The sequence below is a fragment of the Lissotriton helveticus genome, chromosome 9 (assembly GCF_964261635.1).
Source record: "Lissotriton helveticus chromosome 9, aLisHel1.1, whole genome shotgun sequence".
NCBI classification, from domain to species: Eukaryota; Metazoa; Chordata; class Amphibia; order Caudata; family Salamandridae; genus Lissotriton; species Lissotriton helveticus.
In genome coordinates this window covers 838,376,569-838,397,957 of record NC_136070.1, presented here as the reverse complement: position 1 = coordinate 838,397,957, position 21,389 = coordinate 838,376,569, and the positions used below count along the sequence as shown (strand labels likewise).

The 21,389-nt window shown below is 48.5% G+C and overlaps 1 protein-coding gene across 4 annotated transcripts in view; it reads left to right on the top strand.

Annotated features, from left to right (window-relative positions):
• The window catches only part of CCDC9 (coiled-coil domain containing 9), a 381,329-nt gene extending 361,948 nt beyond the window's left edge, over positions 1–19,381 (top strand). For 3 of the 4 annotated variants that reach the window (XM_078661012.1, XM_078661008.1, XM_078661009.1), the window contains one exon: positions 18,612–18,746. In XM_078661012.1, the coding sequence (XP_078517138.1) occupies positions 18,612–18,619 (8 nt within the window). In that variant the 3' untranslated portion in view covers positions 18,620–18,746. Of the gene's footprint in view, positions 1–18,611 lie in introns of all 4 variants that reach the window. The other variant, XM_078661011.1, reaches the window with a different exon arrangement.
• Positions 19,382–21,389: the final 2,008 nt, after the last annotated feature.

Genomic DNA, 21,389 nt, shown 5'->3' with positions numbered 1-21,389 from the left:
TGTGGTCGAACAAGCAACACAATTGCCGCACTTGTGATGGCCTTCAACAGGCTTTAGCTTCCATTGTGCCAAAAGATCACTTTTGGGCTTTCGGATAGTAATATCTGCTCTAATCAATTGTGCGCCAATACTTCGATTTTTTCTGTAAGCGAAGATGGGCTTAGGAAATGGACAATTCAAACCCTCCAATCGATGCCAGTTCTTTAAAACAGCTTGGCGCAGCTTATGGGTGTCAGGACAGAACGTTGAGACGCACACCAATTTATTCAATGGTGGGCGTTTCTTAACTTGTAGCAAACATTCTCTAGGCGTGTATCTAGCACGCTTGAATGAGTGCTTGAGGAGCTTTTTAGGATAGCCCCTGTCCTGCATGTCATGACAAAAAGATCTTGCATGTCTCTCATAGTCTGCCACATCCGTGCAATTTCGCCTAATTCTGAGCAGTTGCCCATAGGGCAAATTGGCCTTTAAATTGCGCGGATGTGCACTCCTGTGGTGCAGGATGGTGTTCCTATCAGTCTCTTTTTTGTGAAGCGATGTTACCAAACGTCCCTCCTCACATCTCAGTTCTACATCCAAAAGAGTCATGCGGCTAGTGCTGTTTTCTATTGAAAATTGGATGTCACTATGCCTTGCATTGAGCCATCCGTGGAAAGACATTAACTCCGCCTGGCTCCCCTGCCACAGGAGCCAGACGTCGTCAATGTAACAATACCACTGTATAATTCGATCTCTGAACGGATTGTTGGCTTCTATGAACTTCTCTTCGTATTGTGCCATGAAGAGAACCGCCATTTCTGGGGCATAAAGACACCCCATGGCGGTCCCCTTCACTTGCATGTAATACTCACCATTGAAGGTAAAATTGTTTTTCCTTAATGCTATTTCCGCCAATTCTAAAATTAAGGCAGTGGGGACCCGATGTGGTCTTTCCCTTTGGTCAAGATATATCTCCATCACTTGTAAGGCCTCTTCCTGAGGAATTTGGGTATATAATGATGTGACATCCATAGTCACCATGATTTGAGACTGTGTGTCGAAGCTAGTACCTTCAACCTTTAGCAAAAAGTCGGTCGTATCCCGTAGATATGATTTGACCTGGCTCAGGAATGGTTTTAAGAAAAAATCCACATATTGCGCGATCGGCTCTAAACATGAGTCACACCCCGAAACTATTGGGCGGCCAGGGGGCTCTTGTGGATCTTCGGAAGAAGATACAGGACAGGAGTCCTGGGACATTTCTTAAGAAGGTAGTTGTGTTCCTTATTTCCCAACCATTCTCTTTGCCACAGTCTAAAACTTTAGCTATTTGCCCTTGAATATCTTTAGTGGGATCTTCCGATAACGCGCGATACCAAGTGGTATTCTTTACTTGTTTGTCGCCTTCTGCCAGATACATAAGGCGGGGGCCAGATGACTACTGCCCTGCCCTTGTCTGCTTGTTTGATTACAATCGAAGGGTCATCTTTAAGCGAACCAATTGTCTCTCTTTGCTTTTTGCTCATATTTTGATGGGTAAAGCTCTTATTTTTCTCCATCTTACTGATAGAAGAAAGCAGTACCTGCTCGAATGCTAGCACCTGTTTGGGGATGTTAGTATAAGGGCCAAATTTTGATTTGTTCCTGAGGCCTGTCGTTTCGGTACTCTCAGCTAGTGGGGTATTAGCAAAAAATGCCTTTAGTCTTATCTTGCGGCAAAACTGTATTGCCTCTAATTTAAGTTTGATGTAATCAGTGTTCTTACTTGGTACAAATTTTAAGCCAAGATTGAGTACTGCTTCTTCCTCACTAGATAATACTCTTGAGGACAAATTAACAACCGTTGTTGATCTTCCTATGATTTGTAGTTGCTGCTCCTGGTTCACATGTCCCATGGTACCTTGTACCTGGGTTTTGTTTGTTTGCCCTTCTCTAAAAAAGTCACCCCCTTCTTTTGATTTCTGTTGTCTGACCCTGAAGAATCAGAAGAGGACGTACTTGAAAAAGTGGTGAATCTATTCCTAGACCTGCCTTGGTAGGTTGACAAAGCTTGGCGAGAATCTGACTGCAAATAATAATCCTCACGTAGAAAAGGATACACTTGTTCAATTTTAAATGACTTTACGTCACGTTCGTACCTGTTGTTCTTATCATTGATGGTGTTATCCCTAAAAGCCTGGATGTCTTTTTTGATCTTATCTAAAAGCGACTTGGCATCTGTGACCACCTGGCTGGTCTCTATGGCCTTAGTTAATTCCTCTATTTCTTTTGCCTCCTTATTGCATAATCTTTGTGCCGTTTCGATGGTATGGACCATAAGGTCATGGCTACACTTGGTGTTAATGTAGCTGAAGCCCTTTCGTTACTCTATATCTTCCGTAAAGATAACTGGGACGTTCTTGACCTGAAGGCCCCAAGGGATTGTGCCACCCTTGAGGTGCCTCAGGAGGAAGTGCCCGTGTAGTTCTGTTCCGACGTGCTTTTTGCGCAGTCGTATTAACTTGTCTGATTCGTTCTGCTGTTTAACACTAGTACTCAGCGCCACTGAGGAGAAAGGAGATGAAGCTATTAAATTTTGAATATGAGTCTCACTAAAGGACAAAGTGTCCTTTTCTGCCATTCTGGGGAGAGACTAACAGTCCCTCCATCCAAATCTATGTATAATATTTTCAGGACTCTTTCTAGTCCTATATTCCCCCTTTTGTACGGCTTTGTTCGCCATAAGTTGGCAGGGTATGCTCAGACGTGAGTCCCTTGCTCACTTTGCCACTGGATTAAAGCAAGCCTGGCTGAAGACGGCTGTAATGCCAGAAACCGGTCCTAGGAAGCTTGAGTCCGGTCCAGGGAAGGCATGGCTTGGCAGTTCGGACTGGACTGTTCCCATGAGGCACAGGGTCAGACTGATTTGCATATGGCCATGTCTGAACTGGGGTGGCAGAGTGGGCTAAAGAACGGTGATGGATTAAACCCAGATCTGTTGACTGGGTGCGAGTGTTTGATTGGTTCAGTTGCTCCGTTCCTCACCACCCCCTTTTGTACCGCTTTGAAGCTCGTGAGAAGTCACCCAACTTGAGAGAACTCCAGGATGTGCATGGGCTCGATGTGGACTCAGCCCAGGTTCTCATCGGCTTTGCTGCCCTACGGAGCCCTGCCTGCGGATATATGACGGTACAACGCGTACCGTCACAACGCATACCTTTACAACGCGGCCGTGACAACGCAAGTCGTTACCACGACTTGCGTTGGGGGGGCGCGGATTTCGAATAGTTTAATTTACTATTCTAACACCAGTCCCCGTGGACCCTAGGGAAGGTGTTAGGATAGTAAATTAACTATTTTTAGACCTTGAGCGCCCTCCAGCGCAAGTCGTGGTAACGACTTGCGTTGTCACAGCCGCGGTGTAAAGGTACCGCGTTGTGAAAACATCGTTGTAAACGATGTTTACCCTGCCTGCGCCTCGAAAGGATCATTGCGCCCTGCATGCCTCATGCGCACTGCTAGCTGGTCGACTCTGCAGAGATCAGGTGGGTGCTGCGCTTTGTGCACTGGAGTGGTCCCCTCGATTGCGGCACCTACACTGAGAGCCCGCTGCGCCCTGCCGGCCTGTGTCCTCCACGACAACGTTGGGCCTCCGCCATTACAGTGCGAAGTCCGTATGCTTCTCTGATCCTGTGCCTAGCGCTCGAGTGAAATAGGATTTGGAGGTGTTTGGGCCCTCCCACCCTTCACCCCAGCATGGGCAAGGTGGACATAACTCCACCCAAGTTGCAATTCTAACAACGGAAATCGAGGACCGGAGACACAGAGGGGGCCCGTCCTCCTGAGGAGCAGGCTAATATGTCCGAGGTGGCAACAGGGGATCTCAAACAGATTCTTGCGGCGATGCCGAAAAGCCTCTCAACCATAGATGGGAAAATCGATACTCTTGCATACCGTATGGATAGAATGTCAGAGTGCCTTGACAAACACGCTGAATGTATTGACATGACCGAGAGGAGAGTGTCTGAAGTGAAGGAAGCGCAGCCGGAGGTCGACACAGTCAAAACCAGTTGGCAAAAACACTTACTGCGCTGCAAGAGAAGGCAGAAGACTTGGAGGTTAGGTCCAGGAGAAGCAACATACGAATCACGGGGCTGCCAGAATCCAATATGGAATGGTTCATTGAGAAGCTGCTAGTCACACTTCTAAATTGTGAAACTTTCTCGGACATATTTGTGGTGGAGCGTGCACACTGCTTGCTTGGTCCTAGACCCCACTTCCCGGGGTATCCGTCTTGCCCAGTGATCGCAAAATTGCTAGATTACAGGGATATGGATGCAGCCCCGAAGCAAGCTAGAATAAAGAGTCCTGCAGTCATGGGCGTCCGCAGGGGAGGGCAAGGGGGAGCGCTTGCCCCCCCTGGATCGCCTGTCCTATTCCTTTTACGGACTCCTTTGGCCCGTAATTTTCACGATTACAGCAGGCTGTTCCCCTGCGAGAAGCTCCAGGAGTTTAAATGATCTCTCACTTGGGGCCTCTCGCACTTCTCTTTGAACTCTAGAGGCTGCAGCAGCCCCTCCCCGACCTCGAGCAGACTGTGGACAGGCCCATTGTCATTCTGTCAGCTGCTTATCACATAAAGAAGGACAATGGGCTGTCTGCCTTTAACTTGCCTTGAAGGTGAGTGATGAAGTTAAAATGTTGCCCCCCCCCCTGGAAGGCGAGTGATGAAGTTAAAATTTTGCCCACCCCTGGAAACATTTCTGCGGACGCCCATGGATGAGGGTTCCACGATTTCACTGTTCACGGACTTTACTGTGAAGGTGCAGGAAGCCAGACGTCAATTTGCTCCACTGAAACAGTGCCTCCCGGATCAAAACATAGATTACGCTATGCTCTACCCTGCCAGGCTGAAGGTCAGTATGAATGGCCAATCCAAAATCTTCCTCGACCCAAGCCTTGAAGGACTTTTCCAAGATGACAAAGCGAAGCCAAGAAACTGAGGGGCTGGGTGAGGCAGCTGGTGTTGTAGTGGTAGAGGAGTAATAGCACGGCCTCCACTTCACACCTTTTGCCAAGGACTCACAGAGGTGTCAGGTGCCATCCTGCCCCTCCCGCCACCCTTGATTTTAACAGGTTGCAAACTCAGTCTGACTCTTTGAACTTGTACCTCCTGAGTCACAAAGCCAGCGTATCGCAAGTATTGTTCAATTAACATGTTGTTTGGTGGGGGTGGGGATATGTTAAATCACCTTGCCTGTGCACCCAGATGGCAGGTACTTCATCATGTAAGCATGGACGGTGGGAGCCAGACTACTATAGATGTAAGGACAGCTTTCTCATTGTTAAGCATGGATGTACCAGATGTGTTTTCAATTACATTACTATATCTCTGTTTTTGTGGTGTTCTCTGCTGTAGTAAGGTAACATCCGCCCCTATGTGTTACTCACCGTTCTGTTTTGCTGGTTTATTATCTTCATGTGGTAGGGTGTTGTCGATGCTATATTGGGGTTTGCATGGTGTGGGTGGGTAATTCTAAGACGTGTTTGTTTTTGTATTGTCTTTTTTAGGTCAGTGTGTACCTCACATTTTTTCACTTCAACAAGGGTGCCTCGGGCGGGGCGGAGTACTGAAGGGTATCCCTATCCAGACATAGGAGAGACATTGCTGACGAAGTGATCCCCTGTTGACACTTGGGCGATAGACTCAAGCTCTTAACATGGAATATTAGAGGCCTAAACGATTTTTGGAAAACCAGGAAAGTGATTGCCTATTTCAACAGACACAGTATAGACGTTGCACTCCTGCAGGAGACTCATTTACCCACTGACTCCCAGATGTTAACTTATAGACATTTACATGGTGACTTTCCAGCTGCAGGCTTCTCCACGCATGCTCGAGGGGTGCTCATATGGATCAACCCTAGAAGCGGCACTTTCCTCGATGGAAGGGGAGGGTAGATACGCAATCTCCAAGATTAAGAGGAAAGAGATGGAGTTCATTATTGTTAATGTCTATGGTCCCAAGTTCGATACTCAACAATTTTTTAGAGAGCTCCTTGTGTGCCTGCGGCAATGGGCATGGCTCCCGATAGTTTGGGGAGGTGATTTTACTTGTACCCTTAATCCAGCTTTGGACTGCGGCGCCAGTCGTTAACGGCTAAAGCCTTAGAGGACGTAATCACAGAACTAAACATGGTAGATGTCTGGCGCTCCAGAAATGGATGAGCAGGGGGTTTCATGCACTACTCTGCCCCGCACAACCTATATACGAGGATTGATTACTGGTTCCTTACTGGTTCCCTGTTCTCTGCGACTTGCATGTGTGATGTGCACCCACGCTCATACTCTGACCACTCTCCTGTCCAGTTAACTTTGGAGGAGACCTTCTTTGACACTAATATTGGATCTGTTCGCTAATATATGGGAGGCCTTTAAGATCTACGTTCGAGGGATTGCTATGACTAAACACTCTGGGGTGCTCCGCTCCATCAGGGAGTACTTGGTAGCTCTGGAAAAGAAACTAGCTGCTCTTGAGTGGGAGGCCCTAGAGGTCGGTGCTGACTAGGTGGCGGAGGAATTCAAGACTACCCTGGATGAATATCATGAGACGGCTGACAGAGAAGTCAAGTTACTAGGAAAATATGCTGTAGCTAAAACTATGGGGAAGGTGAGCGCCTGGGTGCAACACTCGCCGCAGTTTTGACGGGTAGACGTGAGGGGACTGAAATCACAGAACTCCACGCAGCTACCGGCGAGGTACTTCTCGATCCTGATGGCATTGCCGATAGATTTAGAGACTACTACTCCATACTATATCAAACCAGACTGGTAAGAGGGAGCGGTGTAGCTCTGGACTGCCTGGAACATATACACCTCCAGTGGTTGGCTGATGAGCACAGAGAATACTTGATGAGGCCACTCGAGGCATGGCAAATTCACCATGCGTTGAAATCCATGCGAACCGGGAGCGCTCCTGGGCAAGTTGGCTTAACTGTTGCCTCCTACAAGGAGTTTAGAGAGCTCCTTGTCCCCCACTTGATTACTTTGTTTGAAAAAATGGGAGAGTGTGGTGTGATGCCCCTGTCCATGCGGGGGGCCCTGCTATTCACCCTCCCGAAGCCAGGCAAGCCTCCTGTCGATGCTCATTGTATAGACTGCTCTCATTGTTGAATGTCGACACCAAATTATTTGCCAAAGTACTTGCCAACCGTTTAGCCCCATTGGTGCCAACATTAGTCTGTCCCGAACAGGCAGGATTTGTGCTGGGACGCACTCTGACCCCTAACTTGCTTACAGTATTTGGAGCTATCCAACACACTAAACCTGAAATCAAGGCCGCCACGATATTTTTGGATTCCGAGAAAGCTTCCGATTCGGTAGAGTGGGAATTTATGATGCTGGTCTTAAAGCGGATGGGTGTTGGCGACCTCTTCTCCCAGCTAGTGACTGTCCTATATAGCTCCCCAACTGCTAGGGTCAGAGTGGGTAACCAGGCCACATCCCTATTTAAAATTTTCATTGGTACACGTCAGGGTTGCCCACTATTGCCTCTCCTCTACGTTATTGTAGCGGAGTCCTTGGCGTGTGCCCTTAGGGAGTATCATAGCCAAAGAGGGATACGTTTCTCTGGATATAACCTAATAATTTCCACCTATGCCGACGACACTCTTATATATCAGAGACCCTGAAATCAACCTATCCCCGGTTTTGAGGGAAGTGGTCCAATACAGTGAATTCTCTGGTCTCCGGATCAACTGGACCAAGTCCACCATTTTTCCACTTAGGGCGGCCATGGAACCCATCGAACTGGAATTCACGTTGCAACGGACCGCTGACTTTGTGCGCTATCTGGGCATTCAGGTGCACACAAATTCCGAAACGGTATTCAGCAAGAATTATGGCAGGGCGGAAGCTAAACTTGAAGAGGATGTCATTAGTTGGGTGCGCCTCCCATTATCCCTCCTTGGTCGCATCTCTTTAATGAAAATGGTGGTCCTCCCTCGGTTCCTGTTCATGTTTTTAAACATATCGATGATTTCCCTCCCCAGCACCCTTTTTTAAATATATTAAGTCGCTGCTGTTGCAATTAGCCTGGGCCGATAAACAGCCTCAGGTCAGGAGGGATATTCTTATGACCCCCTATTCTATGGGTGGGCTTGGTGCCCCGGACATGGAACTTTACTACCATGTGGCGCAGTGTTTGCATGCTTTTTATTGGCTGCATCAACATTCCCCCCTCCCCATCTGCATATAGAGAAGGTTGCTTCTGCGCCCTCCCCACTGGCTTCTTCTTTGTACCGGGCACCATATAGACGCGTAGGTACCCTATACTTCTTAAATGCCACCACATATGCATAGCACAATACACTGAAATGGCAAGCGGCCTCTATTTTGTATTCCCCACTCACTCCTATTGAATGGTGCTTATGATTGCCGGTGATTACTAAGCCGGAAGTGCTGAGCGCCCTGTTGCGTCTTGATATCTCTCAAATTGGTGACCTCTTCGGGGATGGGGAGGAGTGAGGATGGAATGAGATTGTCTTGGACAGGCAAGATGTCACCTCATTGACGTTGTTCCATTTCTATTGCGTCAGACATGTGCTCCGCGACATTCTAGGAGATGAACTGACAGAACCGCCGGAAGTTGCCCCTTTTTCCCTGCTATTGCATGCAGAGTACCCCCAGAAGGTTGCCTCCAATATCTACAATGTAGCCCAAAGCTATTGGAAGAATTACTTCATTAAAGCCAGGCTTGAATGGCAAATTGATTTAGAAGTCGCATTGGATGATGATACATGGCGCTATTGTTGTGAGGCTACATGACATGTCTCCCTGAATGGGCGACATCGACTTATACATTTCAAATTTCTCAACAGAGTATATTACACTGCGATCCGGTTACATAAGTATGGCCTCTGGGACACAGCGAGATGTGAAAGATCTGGTACAGATTCCAGAGTTTTTTCATTTGGCCTGGCTGTGTCCAGATATAGGCAACTATTGGTTAGCCATTTTCCAGAAACTTGGCGATATCACAGAAGAGCCTCTGAACCCGGACCCATTGCTGGCTCTGCTTGGCTTCTCTAAGCATATGCGTAAAGACAGACGGCTCTTGGTAGATATGGGGCTATTAATAGCTAAACGTGTGGTTGCTATGCGTTGGGCTAGAGAGCCACCTCCTACTATGGCGCAATGGTCCAAAGACCTGTTATATTGCAACACACAAACAGAACTATACAGTGAGGTGCTCCCCCCCCCCAGTCGCCCCAAGAACTTCTGGAGCCTGTACCTGAGTTATTTAGTGTGTAAAGAGTAAACTAGGTATTTAGGGAACTTGTCAATCAATCAGCAAATTTGTATAGCGCGCTACTCACCCGCTAGGGTCTCAAGGTGCTGGGGGGAGGGGGAGTCTCTACTGCTCGAACAGCCAGGTCTTGAGTTGTTTCCTGAAGGAGAGATGGTCCTGGGTCAGCCCTAGGTGGGTGGGGAGGGAGTTCCATGTCTTGGCCGCCAGGTAGGAGAAGGATCTTCCTCCGGCGGTGGTTCTCGTGGGACGGTGGCGAGGGCGAGGCTGGCGGATCGGAGCTGGCGGGTGGGTGTGTAGAATGTGAGGCGGCTGTTGAGGTATTTGGGGCCCATGTCGTGGAGAGCCTTGTGTGCGTGGGTGAGGAGTCTGAACGTGATCCTCTTGCTGACGGGGAGCCAGTGCAGGTCTCTCAGATGGGCAGAGATATGGCTGTGAAGGGGGATGTCCAGGATGAGTCGTGCAGAAGCGTTCTGTATGCGCTGGAGTCTTTTCTGGAGTTTGGCTGTGGTTCCAGCGTAGAGGGTGTTCGCGTAGTCCAGTCGGCTGGTGACGAGGGCCTGGGTGACCGTCTTCCTGGTTTCGGTGGGGATCCACCGGAAGATCTTTCGGAGCATGCACAGGGTGTTGAAACAGGATGACGAGACGGCGTTAACTTGCTTGGTCATCGTGAGGGAGGAGTCCAGGATGAAGCCCAGGGTGCGTGCATAGTCCCTTGGCTTGGGGGCGGTGCCCAGGGAAGGTGGCCACCAGGAGTCGTCCCAGGCAGAGGGGGATGGTCCCAGGATGAGGACTTCCGTCTTGTCTGAGTTCATTTTCAGGCGGCTGAGCTTCATCCATTCCGCGACGTCTTTCATTCCTTCCTGGAGGCTGGCTGTGGCGGTGGCGGGGTCGTTGGAGAGGGAGAGGATCAGCTGGCTGTCGTCGGCGTTGGAGATGATGTTTAGGTTGTGTTGGCGTGCGATGGCTGCAAGGGGGCTCATGTAGACGTTGAAGAGGGTGGGGCTGAGCGAGGATCCTTGCGGAACGCCGCAGATGACTTCGGTGGCCGCAGATCGGAACGGGGGGGACGCGGACTCTCTGGGTTCTTCCGGCGCCGAACGAGATGATCCACTCCAAGGCCGTTCCTTGGATTCCGGTGTTGCTGAGGCGCTGTATCAGGGTGCGGTGACATACGGTGTCGAAGGCTGCTGAGAGGTCCAAGAGGATGAGGGCAGCTGTTTCCCCGTTGTCGAGCAGGGACCTGATGTCGTCGGTAGCTGCGATGAGGGCGGTCTCGGTGCTGTGGTTTGCTCGGAAACCGGACTGCGAGGGGTCGAGGGATCCATTTGTCTCGAAGGCGGAGAGTTGTTTGTTGACGGTCTTCTCGATGACTTTGGCAGGAAAAGGGAGGAGCGAGATGGAGCGGAAGTTCTTGAGGTCCGTGGGGTCCGCGGTGGGTTTTTTCAGGAGGGCGCTGAGCTCTGCATGTTTCCAGCTCTCTGGGAAGGTGGCGGATGCGAAGGAGCTGTTAATGATGTCCCGGAGTTGGGGTGCGATGATGGAGTCGGCTTTGTTGAAGATGTGGTGTGGACAGGGGTTGGTTGGGGCGCCAGAGTGGATGGTGTTCATCGTGCGGGTGGTGTCTTCGGTGCTGACCGGGGTCCAGGTGCAGAGGGTGGTGGTGGGGGGCGCTGGTTCGGTGGTTGGGTGCGTGGTCTGTGCGCCGAAGCTGTTGTGTATGTCGGCGATCTTGCGGTGAAAGAACGAGGCGAGTGAGTCGCAGAGGTCTTGCGAGGGTGTGATGTTGTTGCAGGCGCTGGGGTTGGAGAGCTCTTTAACGATGCTGAAGAGCTCCTTGCTGTTGTGGGTGTTGTTGTCCAGACGTTCTTTGAATGTTGTCCTTTTGGTGGTGCGGATCAGCTGGTGGTGTTTGCGGGTGGCGTCCTTGAGGGCTGTCATGTTTTCTGTTGTCTGGTCGTGGCGCCAGGTTTTCTCGAGGGTGCGGCAGGTTTTCTTGGAGTTTTTGAGGTCGTTGGTGAACCACGAGGCTTTCTTGCTGCCGGGTTTGCTGGGAGGGTTCTTCAGTGGCACGAGGTCATCGGCGCAGTTGGTGAGCCACTGTGTGAGGTTGCGGGCTGCTTCGTTGGGGTCCCTCGTGTTGGTGGGAGGGTTCTGGCTGAGGGAGGTGGGGAGTTGGTTGGCGGGATCTTGCTCCAGCTTCTGCGGGGAACCTGTTGCGGGTGGTGGTGGATCGTGGTTCTCCTGAAGTTGAAGTGGACGCAGCTGTGATCTGTCCAGTGTAGTCCGGTGGAATGGCTGAAGGAGATGTGCTTGCTGGAGGAGAAGATGGGGTCTAGCGTGTGGCCGGCGTAGTGGGTGGGGGTGTTCACCAGTTGCTTGAGTCCGAGGTTGTCCAGCAGGGCGGCGGTGTTGCTGTCATTGTTGTTCCTCCAGGTGGAAGTTGAGGTCCCCTAGGAGGATGTAGTCTGAGGAGGTTAGGGCGTGCTGGCTGACGAAGTCTGCGATGGCTTCGCTGAATTGTGTGCGTGGTCCCGGGGGTCTGTAGATGAGTGCCTCTGAGGGTGGTCTTGGGGTCGGTGTGTATCTGGAAGTGAAGGTGCTCAGCGGTGGTGAGGGTGTTGTCGGAGTTGGTCGTGATTTGGATGGTGTTTCTGTGGACGATGGCGATGCCTCCTCCGGTTTAGTTGACGCGGACCCTCCGGGTGATCTTGTTGCCATCCGGGATGGCTATGGCGATGTCGGGGGCTGAGGAGGCGTTCATCCAGGTTTCTGTGAGGAAGGCGACGTCTGGTGATGTTGTGTCGAGGAGGTTCCAGAGTTCTACGGCGTGTCTGTGGACGGAGCGGGTGTTGAGCAGGATGCACTTGTGGTGAGTGTTGCTGGTACCTGGCTTGGCGGGAGCGGTGCAGGTTCGGAGGCAGGTGAATTTGCAGGCTTGGCAGGTGTAGGGTCCGTGGGTGCGTTTCGGGATGGCTCGGTAGCAGGCTTGGTCCGGCCGGCGTTGAGTGCGTGGAGGGTGGCGGCGTCGTAAGTCCGTCGTGTGGGCTGACATCGTCGGGGGCCAGGGGTCCTGGCGCTGGGCGCGATCCAGGTGCGGACCGCGCCCAGCGCCAGGACCCCTGGCGCAGGGCGCTCGCTGCAGGCCGCTTCGTGGTCTGCATAAGAGTGTTGACGGGAGGGAGGAGCAGCTGGGTGGCGGGAGCGGGCGGCGAATGGGGTGTCAGGGGGGGCGGGGCCGCAGGGAGGCAGCGGCGGGAAAAGTGCGGCGAAGGTGCCTGGCTCAGCAGCGGCTGAGACCGGGTGCAGGCGGAGGCAGCAAGCGGGCAGACCAGGTCAACTTGCAGCAGGAGACCGGGGTGAGCAGGCGGCAGCGGCGTGGGGGCGACCTAAGCTGAAGGCAGGGTCAGAGGTCGCTCCCGCTTGTCACTTCCTCTCTGTGGGGATTTGTCTGCGGGCAGCGGTCGGGTGTTATTGGTTTCCCCTTTGGGACGTGTAACCATGTGCCGACTAGGTGTATAACATCTGCAAGCTGTTACAGGTGTCTTTCCTCGGAATTGTCTCCATAAGTAATGCTCTCGTATTGTCATTATGTAACCCAAGTAATGATTGTATAGAAATTACTTGGGCTGCTTGCGTCCCATTACTGTATAACCCCTTGAACCTGTGCTCTGATATAAGGTATGTCTCCTGAATTATGTGTTTGTACACTGTGACTGACTGGCTTGCCATGTTGTCTTGTTTGCTAAATTCAATAAACAATTTTAAAAAAAACATAAAATTGTATTTTCTCGCACTGTGAGAAAGCAGTGGGGCGATGCTCCTCCGCCCACATAAAGGAGCTGCCCCTGGAAATATTGTTTGATGATATTGCCTATAAAAAGTTGTCATAGATCAGAGAATGCAGCCATGTGAGTAATGAAATAGATACCTTAGCATCGAGTAACCATTGTCTTGCACAGAAGAAATGCTGCCTTATTTTTAACAATGCATGTCAGATCAGTTTTTATTATCCTTTGCAGAACATTAGAATGTTGCTCTGCGGGCCTTTTCCGGCCCGTAGAAGCAGGGAGCACTCAATTGTCTGCAATGGAGCTCCCAACATTCCAATGTTCTAATATAGCCTTATAGCCCGCCGTAGAGGGCTATACCGGCTATTAAAGGCCCTCTCCAGCGTTAAAGGCCCCGAGCCGAAGGCGAGGGCCTTTAACAAGGGAGAGGGCCTTTAATAGCCGGTATAGCCCTCTACGAAGGGCTATAAGGCTATTAGAACATTCTGACACGAGAGGGCAGAATGTTCTAACAAAAAAGAACAAAGCCTTATGGGAGCGTGAGGGGATTGGAATCCCCTCAGGGTCCTTGAAGCCTTTGTTCACAGCCAGAGCTGTGAACAAAGAAACATTGGAATGTTGGAGCTCCAGGCTTATACCAGCCACTAGAAGCTCGGAGCACTCCATTGTTTTCAATGCAGCTCCCAACATTCCAATGTTCTAATATATTGCAGAGACCACTGTCTTTTCTGTAACTCCAAATACTTCAGATTTTCTGAAAATGTACTTATTTTCCCTTGTTGAAATGTTAATGTTTCATGTTAGCAAACACGCTAATGTTGTTTCTAAGTATTAGCTTGTCATTTTCATCAATTGTTTTCATAACTACTGCTCCCTCTGAACTGATGTTCCCTTAGATTCCTAGATTCTGGCACACATGCCTATATAGAACTCATACGAGTAATAAGCGCCATATAAATGTTGTGATACAGTACAATTAGCTGTAACGAATGAAACTTCGTTTGATCATTTTGAAGATTTCATCCAAGCAAATAAGTGTTTAGATAGCAGTTTTTGTTCCCTAAAAGATCAGATTTCAATGTGTCAGTCTTGCACAATTCATGAAGACTTTTAGAAATAGCTGACCTAAGCGCGATGATGTGTTTGCTTTCACAGCCCTGGTTGGTTCCCAACACACTATCTCGCAACCTGTCAGTTTAGTCATCTTGTTTCAATTCATGACTCTATGAATAGATGCTTCTTTGCACTGTTGGCATTGTCCCTTCATGTCATGTACCGCTCAATACGCGCTTGGAAAGAGGACAGTGAAGACTGTTGTCTGCGCAGTGCTCTTTTCTACAAGCACTCCTGTTTTGCAACCACCATGTTTTCCCCCCTAGCAAACCACAACAAGACATGACTTCTGTTACGGTTTTCTTCCAGTGTCTGTAGCAGGCCTGGTTCTAGCAGGTGGGCCAGGCTCACCCAAGCATGACCTTTGGCCCTCTCAGTCAGCAGAAAAGGCCAAGAGGACGGCCAAACATTGTGATGCTTTTTCACTTTGTTTACTTTAATTATCGATCTGGGGTAACGTTGTCACCTTTCCAAAAGAAATACCGGCTATTTGTTGTAGTTTTAAGAGTGTGCACAGACATGGACATGATACTAAATAGAACTATGAAAAAAATTGTATGTATACATTTTTACCATGACTTTTGTGTCTGTTTTTACTATATTTAATAGTTGGGAATCTTTGCACCTCTAGAATCCATTTAAAAGTGTTTTCCATTTATATTTGCTGTTTGATTTGGATATATTTGCTGCTTGAATTGGGTAAAGATAAGGGCTAAAAATTCTTACTTTAGGTGGTTTTGATAATTTTTGTATTAGCTGGGACATTAAAATACTGGTGTTGTCAGTAAAAAATCGATCAGGTGGGAACCCTAGTCCGGTGTAATTAAGGAACCTCTAGAACACATTTTAAAGTGCATTGTTTTTATAAATACTGCTCATAGGGGAAAAATGCTGACTTTGGGTGATTCTCTCTATTTTTACACTGGCTGAGACATTAAAATATTAATGTCGGAAGAGAACGGCAATGTGCAGTTAGGTGGTGTGAATGAGGGAGTGGGGACAGGGTGTTTGTTACCTGCCAATGATGCAGCAGGTGCAGTAGCGAGCTTTTGCACCTCAATTATCAAACATTACCTCTGTATTTGTAAAATTCACGTTCACCCAAGGGTATCTTGGCACTGAATAACAGCTGTTTATTGTTACCCAACTCAATGGTACTCATTTTATTGACTTCAGAAGGATGAAAGTCTGAATGGGCCCGCCGGGACTTTAACCTGTAATCATGAGTTCGAACACAGGCCCCTATAGTGGACGCATTAGTCCAATAGACCCAGCTGTTTCTGTGTGTGGATTCTGAAGGTGTTTATGTATTTTAGTCTGTGTATGATGCACACAGTAATATACTGTAGGATGTGGCATACATTATAATATTTCCATAGTGACAGTGCGTGCCTCATTGCATAAGCTGCCACAAGGGAATCATAAATGTCCGACCATTATCTAAGAATGTATGTGGAATTATCCTCTTCAGATGAAGACATAATTTTTCATGTACAACTAAGAAAAACGATTAATGATTCCTTTCATATGACATCAGCACCCTAATACAAGTGGTATCTAAAACCGACATTTTTCAACGTTCTGTTACTGTATTAGTCATATTTTATTATGGTTTTTATTATAACTTCAGCGATGTCAATTATTGTAATGCTATAAGGGTTAAGGTCATGCAACGTCACTTCGTAGGAAGATTGAGGGTCAAAGGTCATGTCACTTCTTGTGATGTCATTAAGGTCAAGGATGTGTGATGTCATTTCCGCTACCCATGGCATTTTGGTAAATCGATGTCCATGTGTAACTCTAGGGCTTGCAGTCTACCTTCAGAATTGTTATAAATTTGGCCCATCCTACCGCACCCTTGGCCCACACAGAGAGAAATTCCTGGAACCAGGCCTGGTCTGTAGAACCAATTTATGTAACTTGTGGCCTTCATAAGCATGATTAAATGGATCACACATGCAACAGTGCTAGTTAACAAAAACACACGAGTTTACATGAAGGAAAATCTCATCCAAAACCACATTAAAGCATCAGATATCAATATTGTAAATAAAACCCAATATTTCACCAGTTTACCACCCATTCCTTCCAACCCAAACACATTTGCTCCTCAACTCAACTCTTCTGGGTCCTCTGTGGACACCTATATTGACACACCACTTGCACGATTTGTCCCACTGCAGACCGCTGATCGCAACTGGTGACCAGTATTCATTGCTGCCTCCATTACTACCTCTCTCCTTGAAGATGGGCCTGCCTCTCTCCTTGAAGATGGACCTTAACCAAACTCCTCTCAGCTGACAGGGACCATTTAGCGAGTCTTCCGCACACACCTTCACAGTCTTTTGGTGGTGTGTTCAGTAGTCACCTACCACAACCGCCACCTTGAACCGCTTAAACCTAAAGAGACTGGCTTTCAACTTTTGGAGTGGGTGGGGGGGGGGGGCATATAGGCAGCTGTGTGCTCCCTCTTCCTTGATTTTTTCTTTACACACAGCATGTGTTGTTTAGAGCTGAATTGGCTGAAATAACCCTCTGCCCTATTAACGGCAGTTTCTTGTATAGTAAGAATGTATTCACCTCACTTGACCTATGGGAGCCTGGTTAAAGTTGTGCGCATATGGAATTCCGCCGTGCCCAGTTCTAACTGGCTGTGGTGTTCTGGCACCTGGAAAATCCTGCTGGTAAAGGCCCATCGGGAAGGGATGCATTGCAGCCCGACCCCATTCGAACACACAAGGATTGCATGTAATGCTGCACCGCTGCCAGGCAACACCCATCCCTTCGTTTACCCCCACCGCCCCCAAGAGCCCCCGACCTTCACAGGTCTCTTCACACACTGCTCGGAGATGGTGGTGAATGTTTGCTTTAAACGTCATGGAAATGGACATTCTGACTCGCAGTCCGGGCCTCGGTTGCTACTTTGTGTTGTCCTACTCCAGCCAACTGATATGCTCAGTGCTTTAAATAGGGAAAAAAGTGCAGGTACTCATTAAACGTGGCGAGTGGGCGGGTCAAGGGGTGGGGATAAGGGCAAGACATGCCAATGCTTATTGACTTCTATACGAGTTGCAGCACATACCAAAACACATGAGAAATGTGTTTCTATAAATCAATCATGGCATTTATAAAGCGCACTACATACCTGTGAGTTTCTCAAGGCGTTGGGGGGGGGGGGGGGAGGGGGGACCGAGACGAGGTATATGCTGCTACTGTTCGAAGAGCCAGGTCTTGAGGAGTCTCCTGAAGGATACAAGGTCTTTGGTCTGCGCAGGCGGGTGGGGAGGGTGTTCAGGTCTTGGCGGCCAGGTGGGAGAATGATGTAGTAAATGTCCTCTCCACTGTTCTCCTCTGGATAGACTGTACTATGTTATCTGTGACATCATAGAATGCCTGGGTGTCCCTCTAGCTCACAGCGCCTTTCTATTACTTACTGTGGCAGTTGGTCATCTCAGGCTGAGCTACTAACAGCTGGCTCCTGGTGGGGTTTTCCTTACAATCTTAACCTATTTATCTAATCTGGAAGGAACCTGCAATAAAGGATCTTAACTTAGCAAGTGGACTCTGCACATTCATTTACCACAAATGATCCCAGAACAAAACCAGTTAACTCGTTCTACAAAACTAAAGCCAAACACAGTGATATGTTTTTAACTTTTCCTTGTTTTGTAATGTTTCTCTTGCTTTTCTCTCGCACAAAAACACGGACATGCAAGCAGGCAAACAGACAAACCTAAGCAGACACCTGCACAAAAGAGTCAAGTGGGATTTAAGCCATTTTAACCTCCGTTCGGCCCACGGCTTTCTTCATTGCACTGTCACTGGGCTGCCTCGATTCCTTGCAACACAGCATGATGGTGTACACCCGGACAGGGCCGGACTGGCCATAGCGGGCACCGGGAGTTTCCCGGTAGGCCGCTAGGTTGGGGGCCGGTTTCGGGGCCCTGGGGGGCCGTTTTTGTTACCGGGGGTCGGCAATTTCGGCCCCCGTAACAAAATCGGCCGAAACCGGCCCTCGCAAACTGCTCGGCTGCACTCCCCCTCACCCCAGGGGGGGCAGCTGAGCAGTTTGCCAGGGCCGGTGTCTGTTTCCGGTACTGCACCCGGATTTCATGCAAATGAGCCCACGCTGAATAGTTCAGCAGGGGCTCAGCTCAGGGCTACAGAAGTGCTTTGGCTGTCATAGAGACTGGCTACCACCACTAGAGGCAAATGCGCCTCCCCTTTCATGAGTACCGGTACTCTCCATGGCAGTAGAGAAGTGCCGGTACCCAGAGTGATAAAAATAAGAAGCGCCGGTACATAGTACCTGTGAATACCGGCCCATTTAAAGCACTATATGCTGTAATTCTTAGACGCGAGATGCGCTCTCGCAGATCAACTCTGTGATGGTTTGGGTCCGATGAGTATTTTAAATGCGCCTGTTTTTTTCTCTTTTGCAGAAAGATGACCGTTCTTGAAGGATTTTTCCATGTGCACATCCACCCCAAGGCCTTCCTCCGCCGCCTGTGCTCGTAATCCATCACACTGTGTCAGCTGCACTGTTTGGACAAAGGCTTTCATCCGTTTTGTCAGACCCCCACACCCCCACCCCGGTGAACGTGAGCAATTTATTTCCAATGCTTGGGCCGTGAATAATGCATGGCACCTCTCCCACAAGTCTCCGGTGCGGAGGCCTTTTAAGCTTTTAGTGGTTTGCCTGATAGGATTGAAACGAAGTCATTAGAAGGATGGCCAATCAACGAGCTGCAGTTATCCCGCGATGCTGTGCCGTGCACATTGTGGCTGAGCACATCATCAGGAGAAGAATGGAAAAGTGCCAAGAATGTTAGTTTCGCATCATGAGGGATTTTTTTTTGTCTGAAAAGAATAAAACTTCACTTTATCTATATGACACGTTAAAGACTGCTGTCTATCCCTGGTACTAAACATTTTTTGTTTGGGGGAGGGGGATTCCATCTGCTTGAGTGGTTTGTCGCACATATATCTGATTTATCTAGTGTTGTCTTTGGTGTCTGAGATTGGAATGGATGTCCAGATTTAAAGGAAGTGCTAGTCCCACTGTGTTAGGGGTGTATTTCGATCAGAAGCACTTACAGAATACCCCGCTGAGCAACATTTCGATTTAAACCATTGTGGTCGTTCAATGGAAAACCAAGAAACTGAGTTCCACTGTCTGCACATTTAATAAATATATATTTTAATGAATTAAGCTATAGTGTTTTGTGTCGTTGACTGCGCCAACTCATGAAACGGAGAGGAATGCCAAAATGTTCAGATAGACGTGCCGTCACAATTGAGCATTCTACTTTGGTAATCACAAGACTGTGTAATATGAGGCACCCATGTCTGGGTGTGCTTCCATCGTGGGTGAAGCCTCCAGCCAGTTTCCTCAGCAAATGCACGGCAGTGCCTGGAGGCCTTTGTGCTGCTTTATAAAATGAACCAAAAATAAAATGTGTGGTTTTAAATTAAAGTCTTATTTGTTCAGCAAAAGCTGGGATCAAAGCCAGTTGTGTCTGTCTATTCTGTTCAGAATTATAGCTGTGTTTAACCATAGTGTATTATGTTATTAGTATTGTGGTGGTAGAAGTGTATAGATACTGGAAATCACATTTGTTTGGGGGATGAGGAGAGTAAACTTTGACTTGGTTGATGTTTTTATTCAGATAGAAGTTCACTTATTGGATGTGATAATGGTGCTTTGTGCCAAAACTATCCCCCCCTAACACTCTCCTCTACATGCACACACATAAACACACACTCGCAACTGGTAACACATGGATATCAGCAGTCTATACGTCTCTTGCCCTCCCAGAACCGATACCAGGGGTACCAAATGGCCATCAGCAGGGCAAGTTTTGCTCCACAAAAAACAGTTGGTGCAGATCGGGGGGGGGGGGGTCGGAGTAGAAGATGCAAATTAAGGTGCAACAAGGAAGTGCAAGTTACAAAGGGGGCACATGGGACAAGGGAGAACCCAAGGTGCCAAGGGTGTGCAAGGTGCAAGTTTGCAACTACAAGGGTACTATCCCTACAAGCTTCCCTATCAATTACATAATAATAATTCAGTTTATAGAGCGCATAGCTATCACAAGAGGTGTCCCAGTGTTAGGTACAGGTATGAGCAGGCACAAATTCAGTTAAATCCACATAAATCCCGAGCTAAAATAAAAAGTTTTGAGTTTTTTCCTGAAAAGACATTTCGACTGGACCTGATGAACCGCTATTGGAAGAGTATTCCAAAGTTTAAACGCTAGAAAGCTGAAAGAGTTTCTATCTTTGCACACTTTCTTTACTTTGGGAAAACTGAGAGATTCATCACAGTCCAGTGTCTTCGACTATCAGGAAGTGCAGCGTGAAAGTCATTATTATTTTGCTATGAGGCAGAAACCCAGACTACAACATTTTCGAGAGAAAGGTGAAAAGGCAAAATGTGTGGCCCATTCAGAGCAGGTCTACAGAATCTATCTGGGTCCCTGCCTGTGGACTGCTGGTCCTGAAAATGTATTCCCACATGAAACCATTACAGTATATAAAAGAGCCTCATTAAACGATGGTGAATCTCCCATTTTTCAGCAAATTGCTGTATCCTTCATCTAACCTGCAAGGGCTATGCCTTACCCTTACTTTCCTCCACACCACTTGCTGTGATATTGGTAGTAGAAGTCCTTGCCTTGTTCAGTAAAAGGGTCACAGAAGAGGTGGCTGTGAAAGAAAGGTGCACAGGGTCCTACGCCCTTCACTCACCAAGACGCACAGAGGTTTACAATCCATCCTGGCTGTCTGCCTTTTGAACTTGGACCATTGTTCTTTCAGCAGGCCAAGTTCAAGATGCTGTCCCTGAGCCAGTTTATTTTGGTCCTGAATGCTGGCTATTGGTTGTCGCCCTGGATCTCCAGGATTAATATTTCCACCTCCCACTTCTGTCAGGTGCTACATGAGGTGTCCTGTGGGACTGCATAGTTCTAACATTTGGACCGACGATTGCTCCATGCGTTTTTACAAGCATGCTGGCTGTAGCGACTTTACTGTGATGGCCGTACTTAAACAACTGGGTACTGAAAGCATCCTCCGCAGCACTGGTCAAAGAACACCTTCAGCAGATGAAGGCTCCCCTCAGTGACTTGGGCTTTAGCACCACTTTCCAAAAGTCCTACCTCGCTCCGGCTGGTAGATTGACTGTCATTAGGGCACGTCCTGGATACGACTCTCATTAA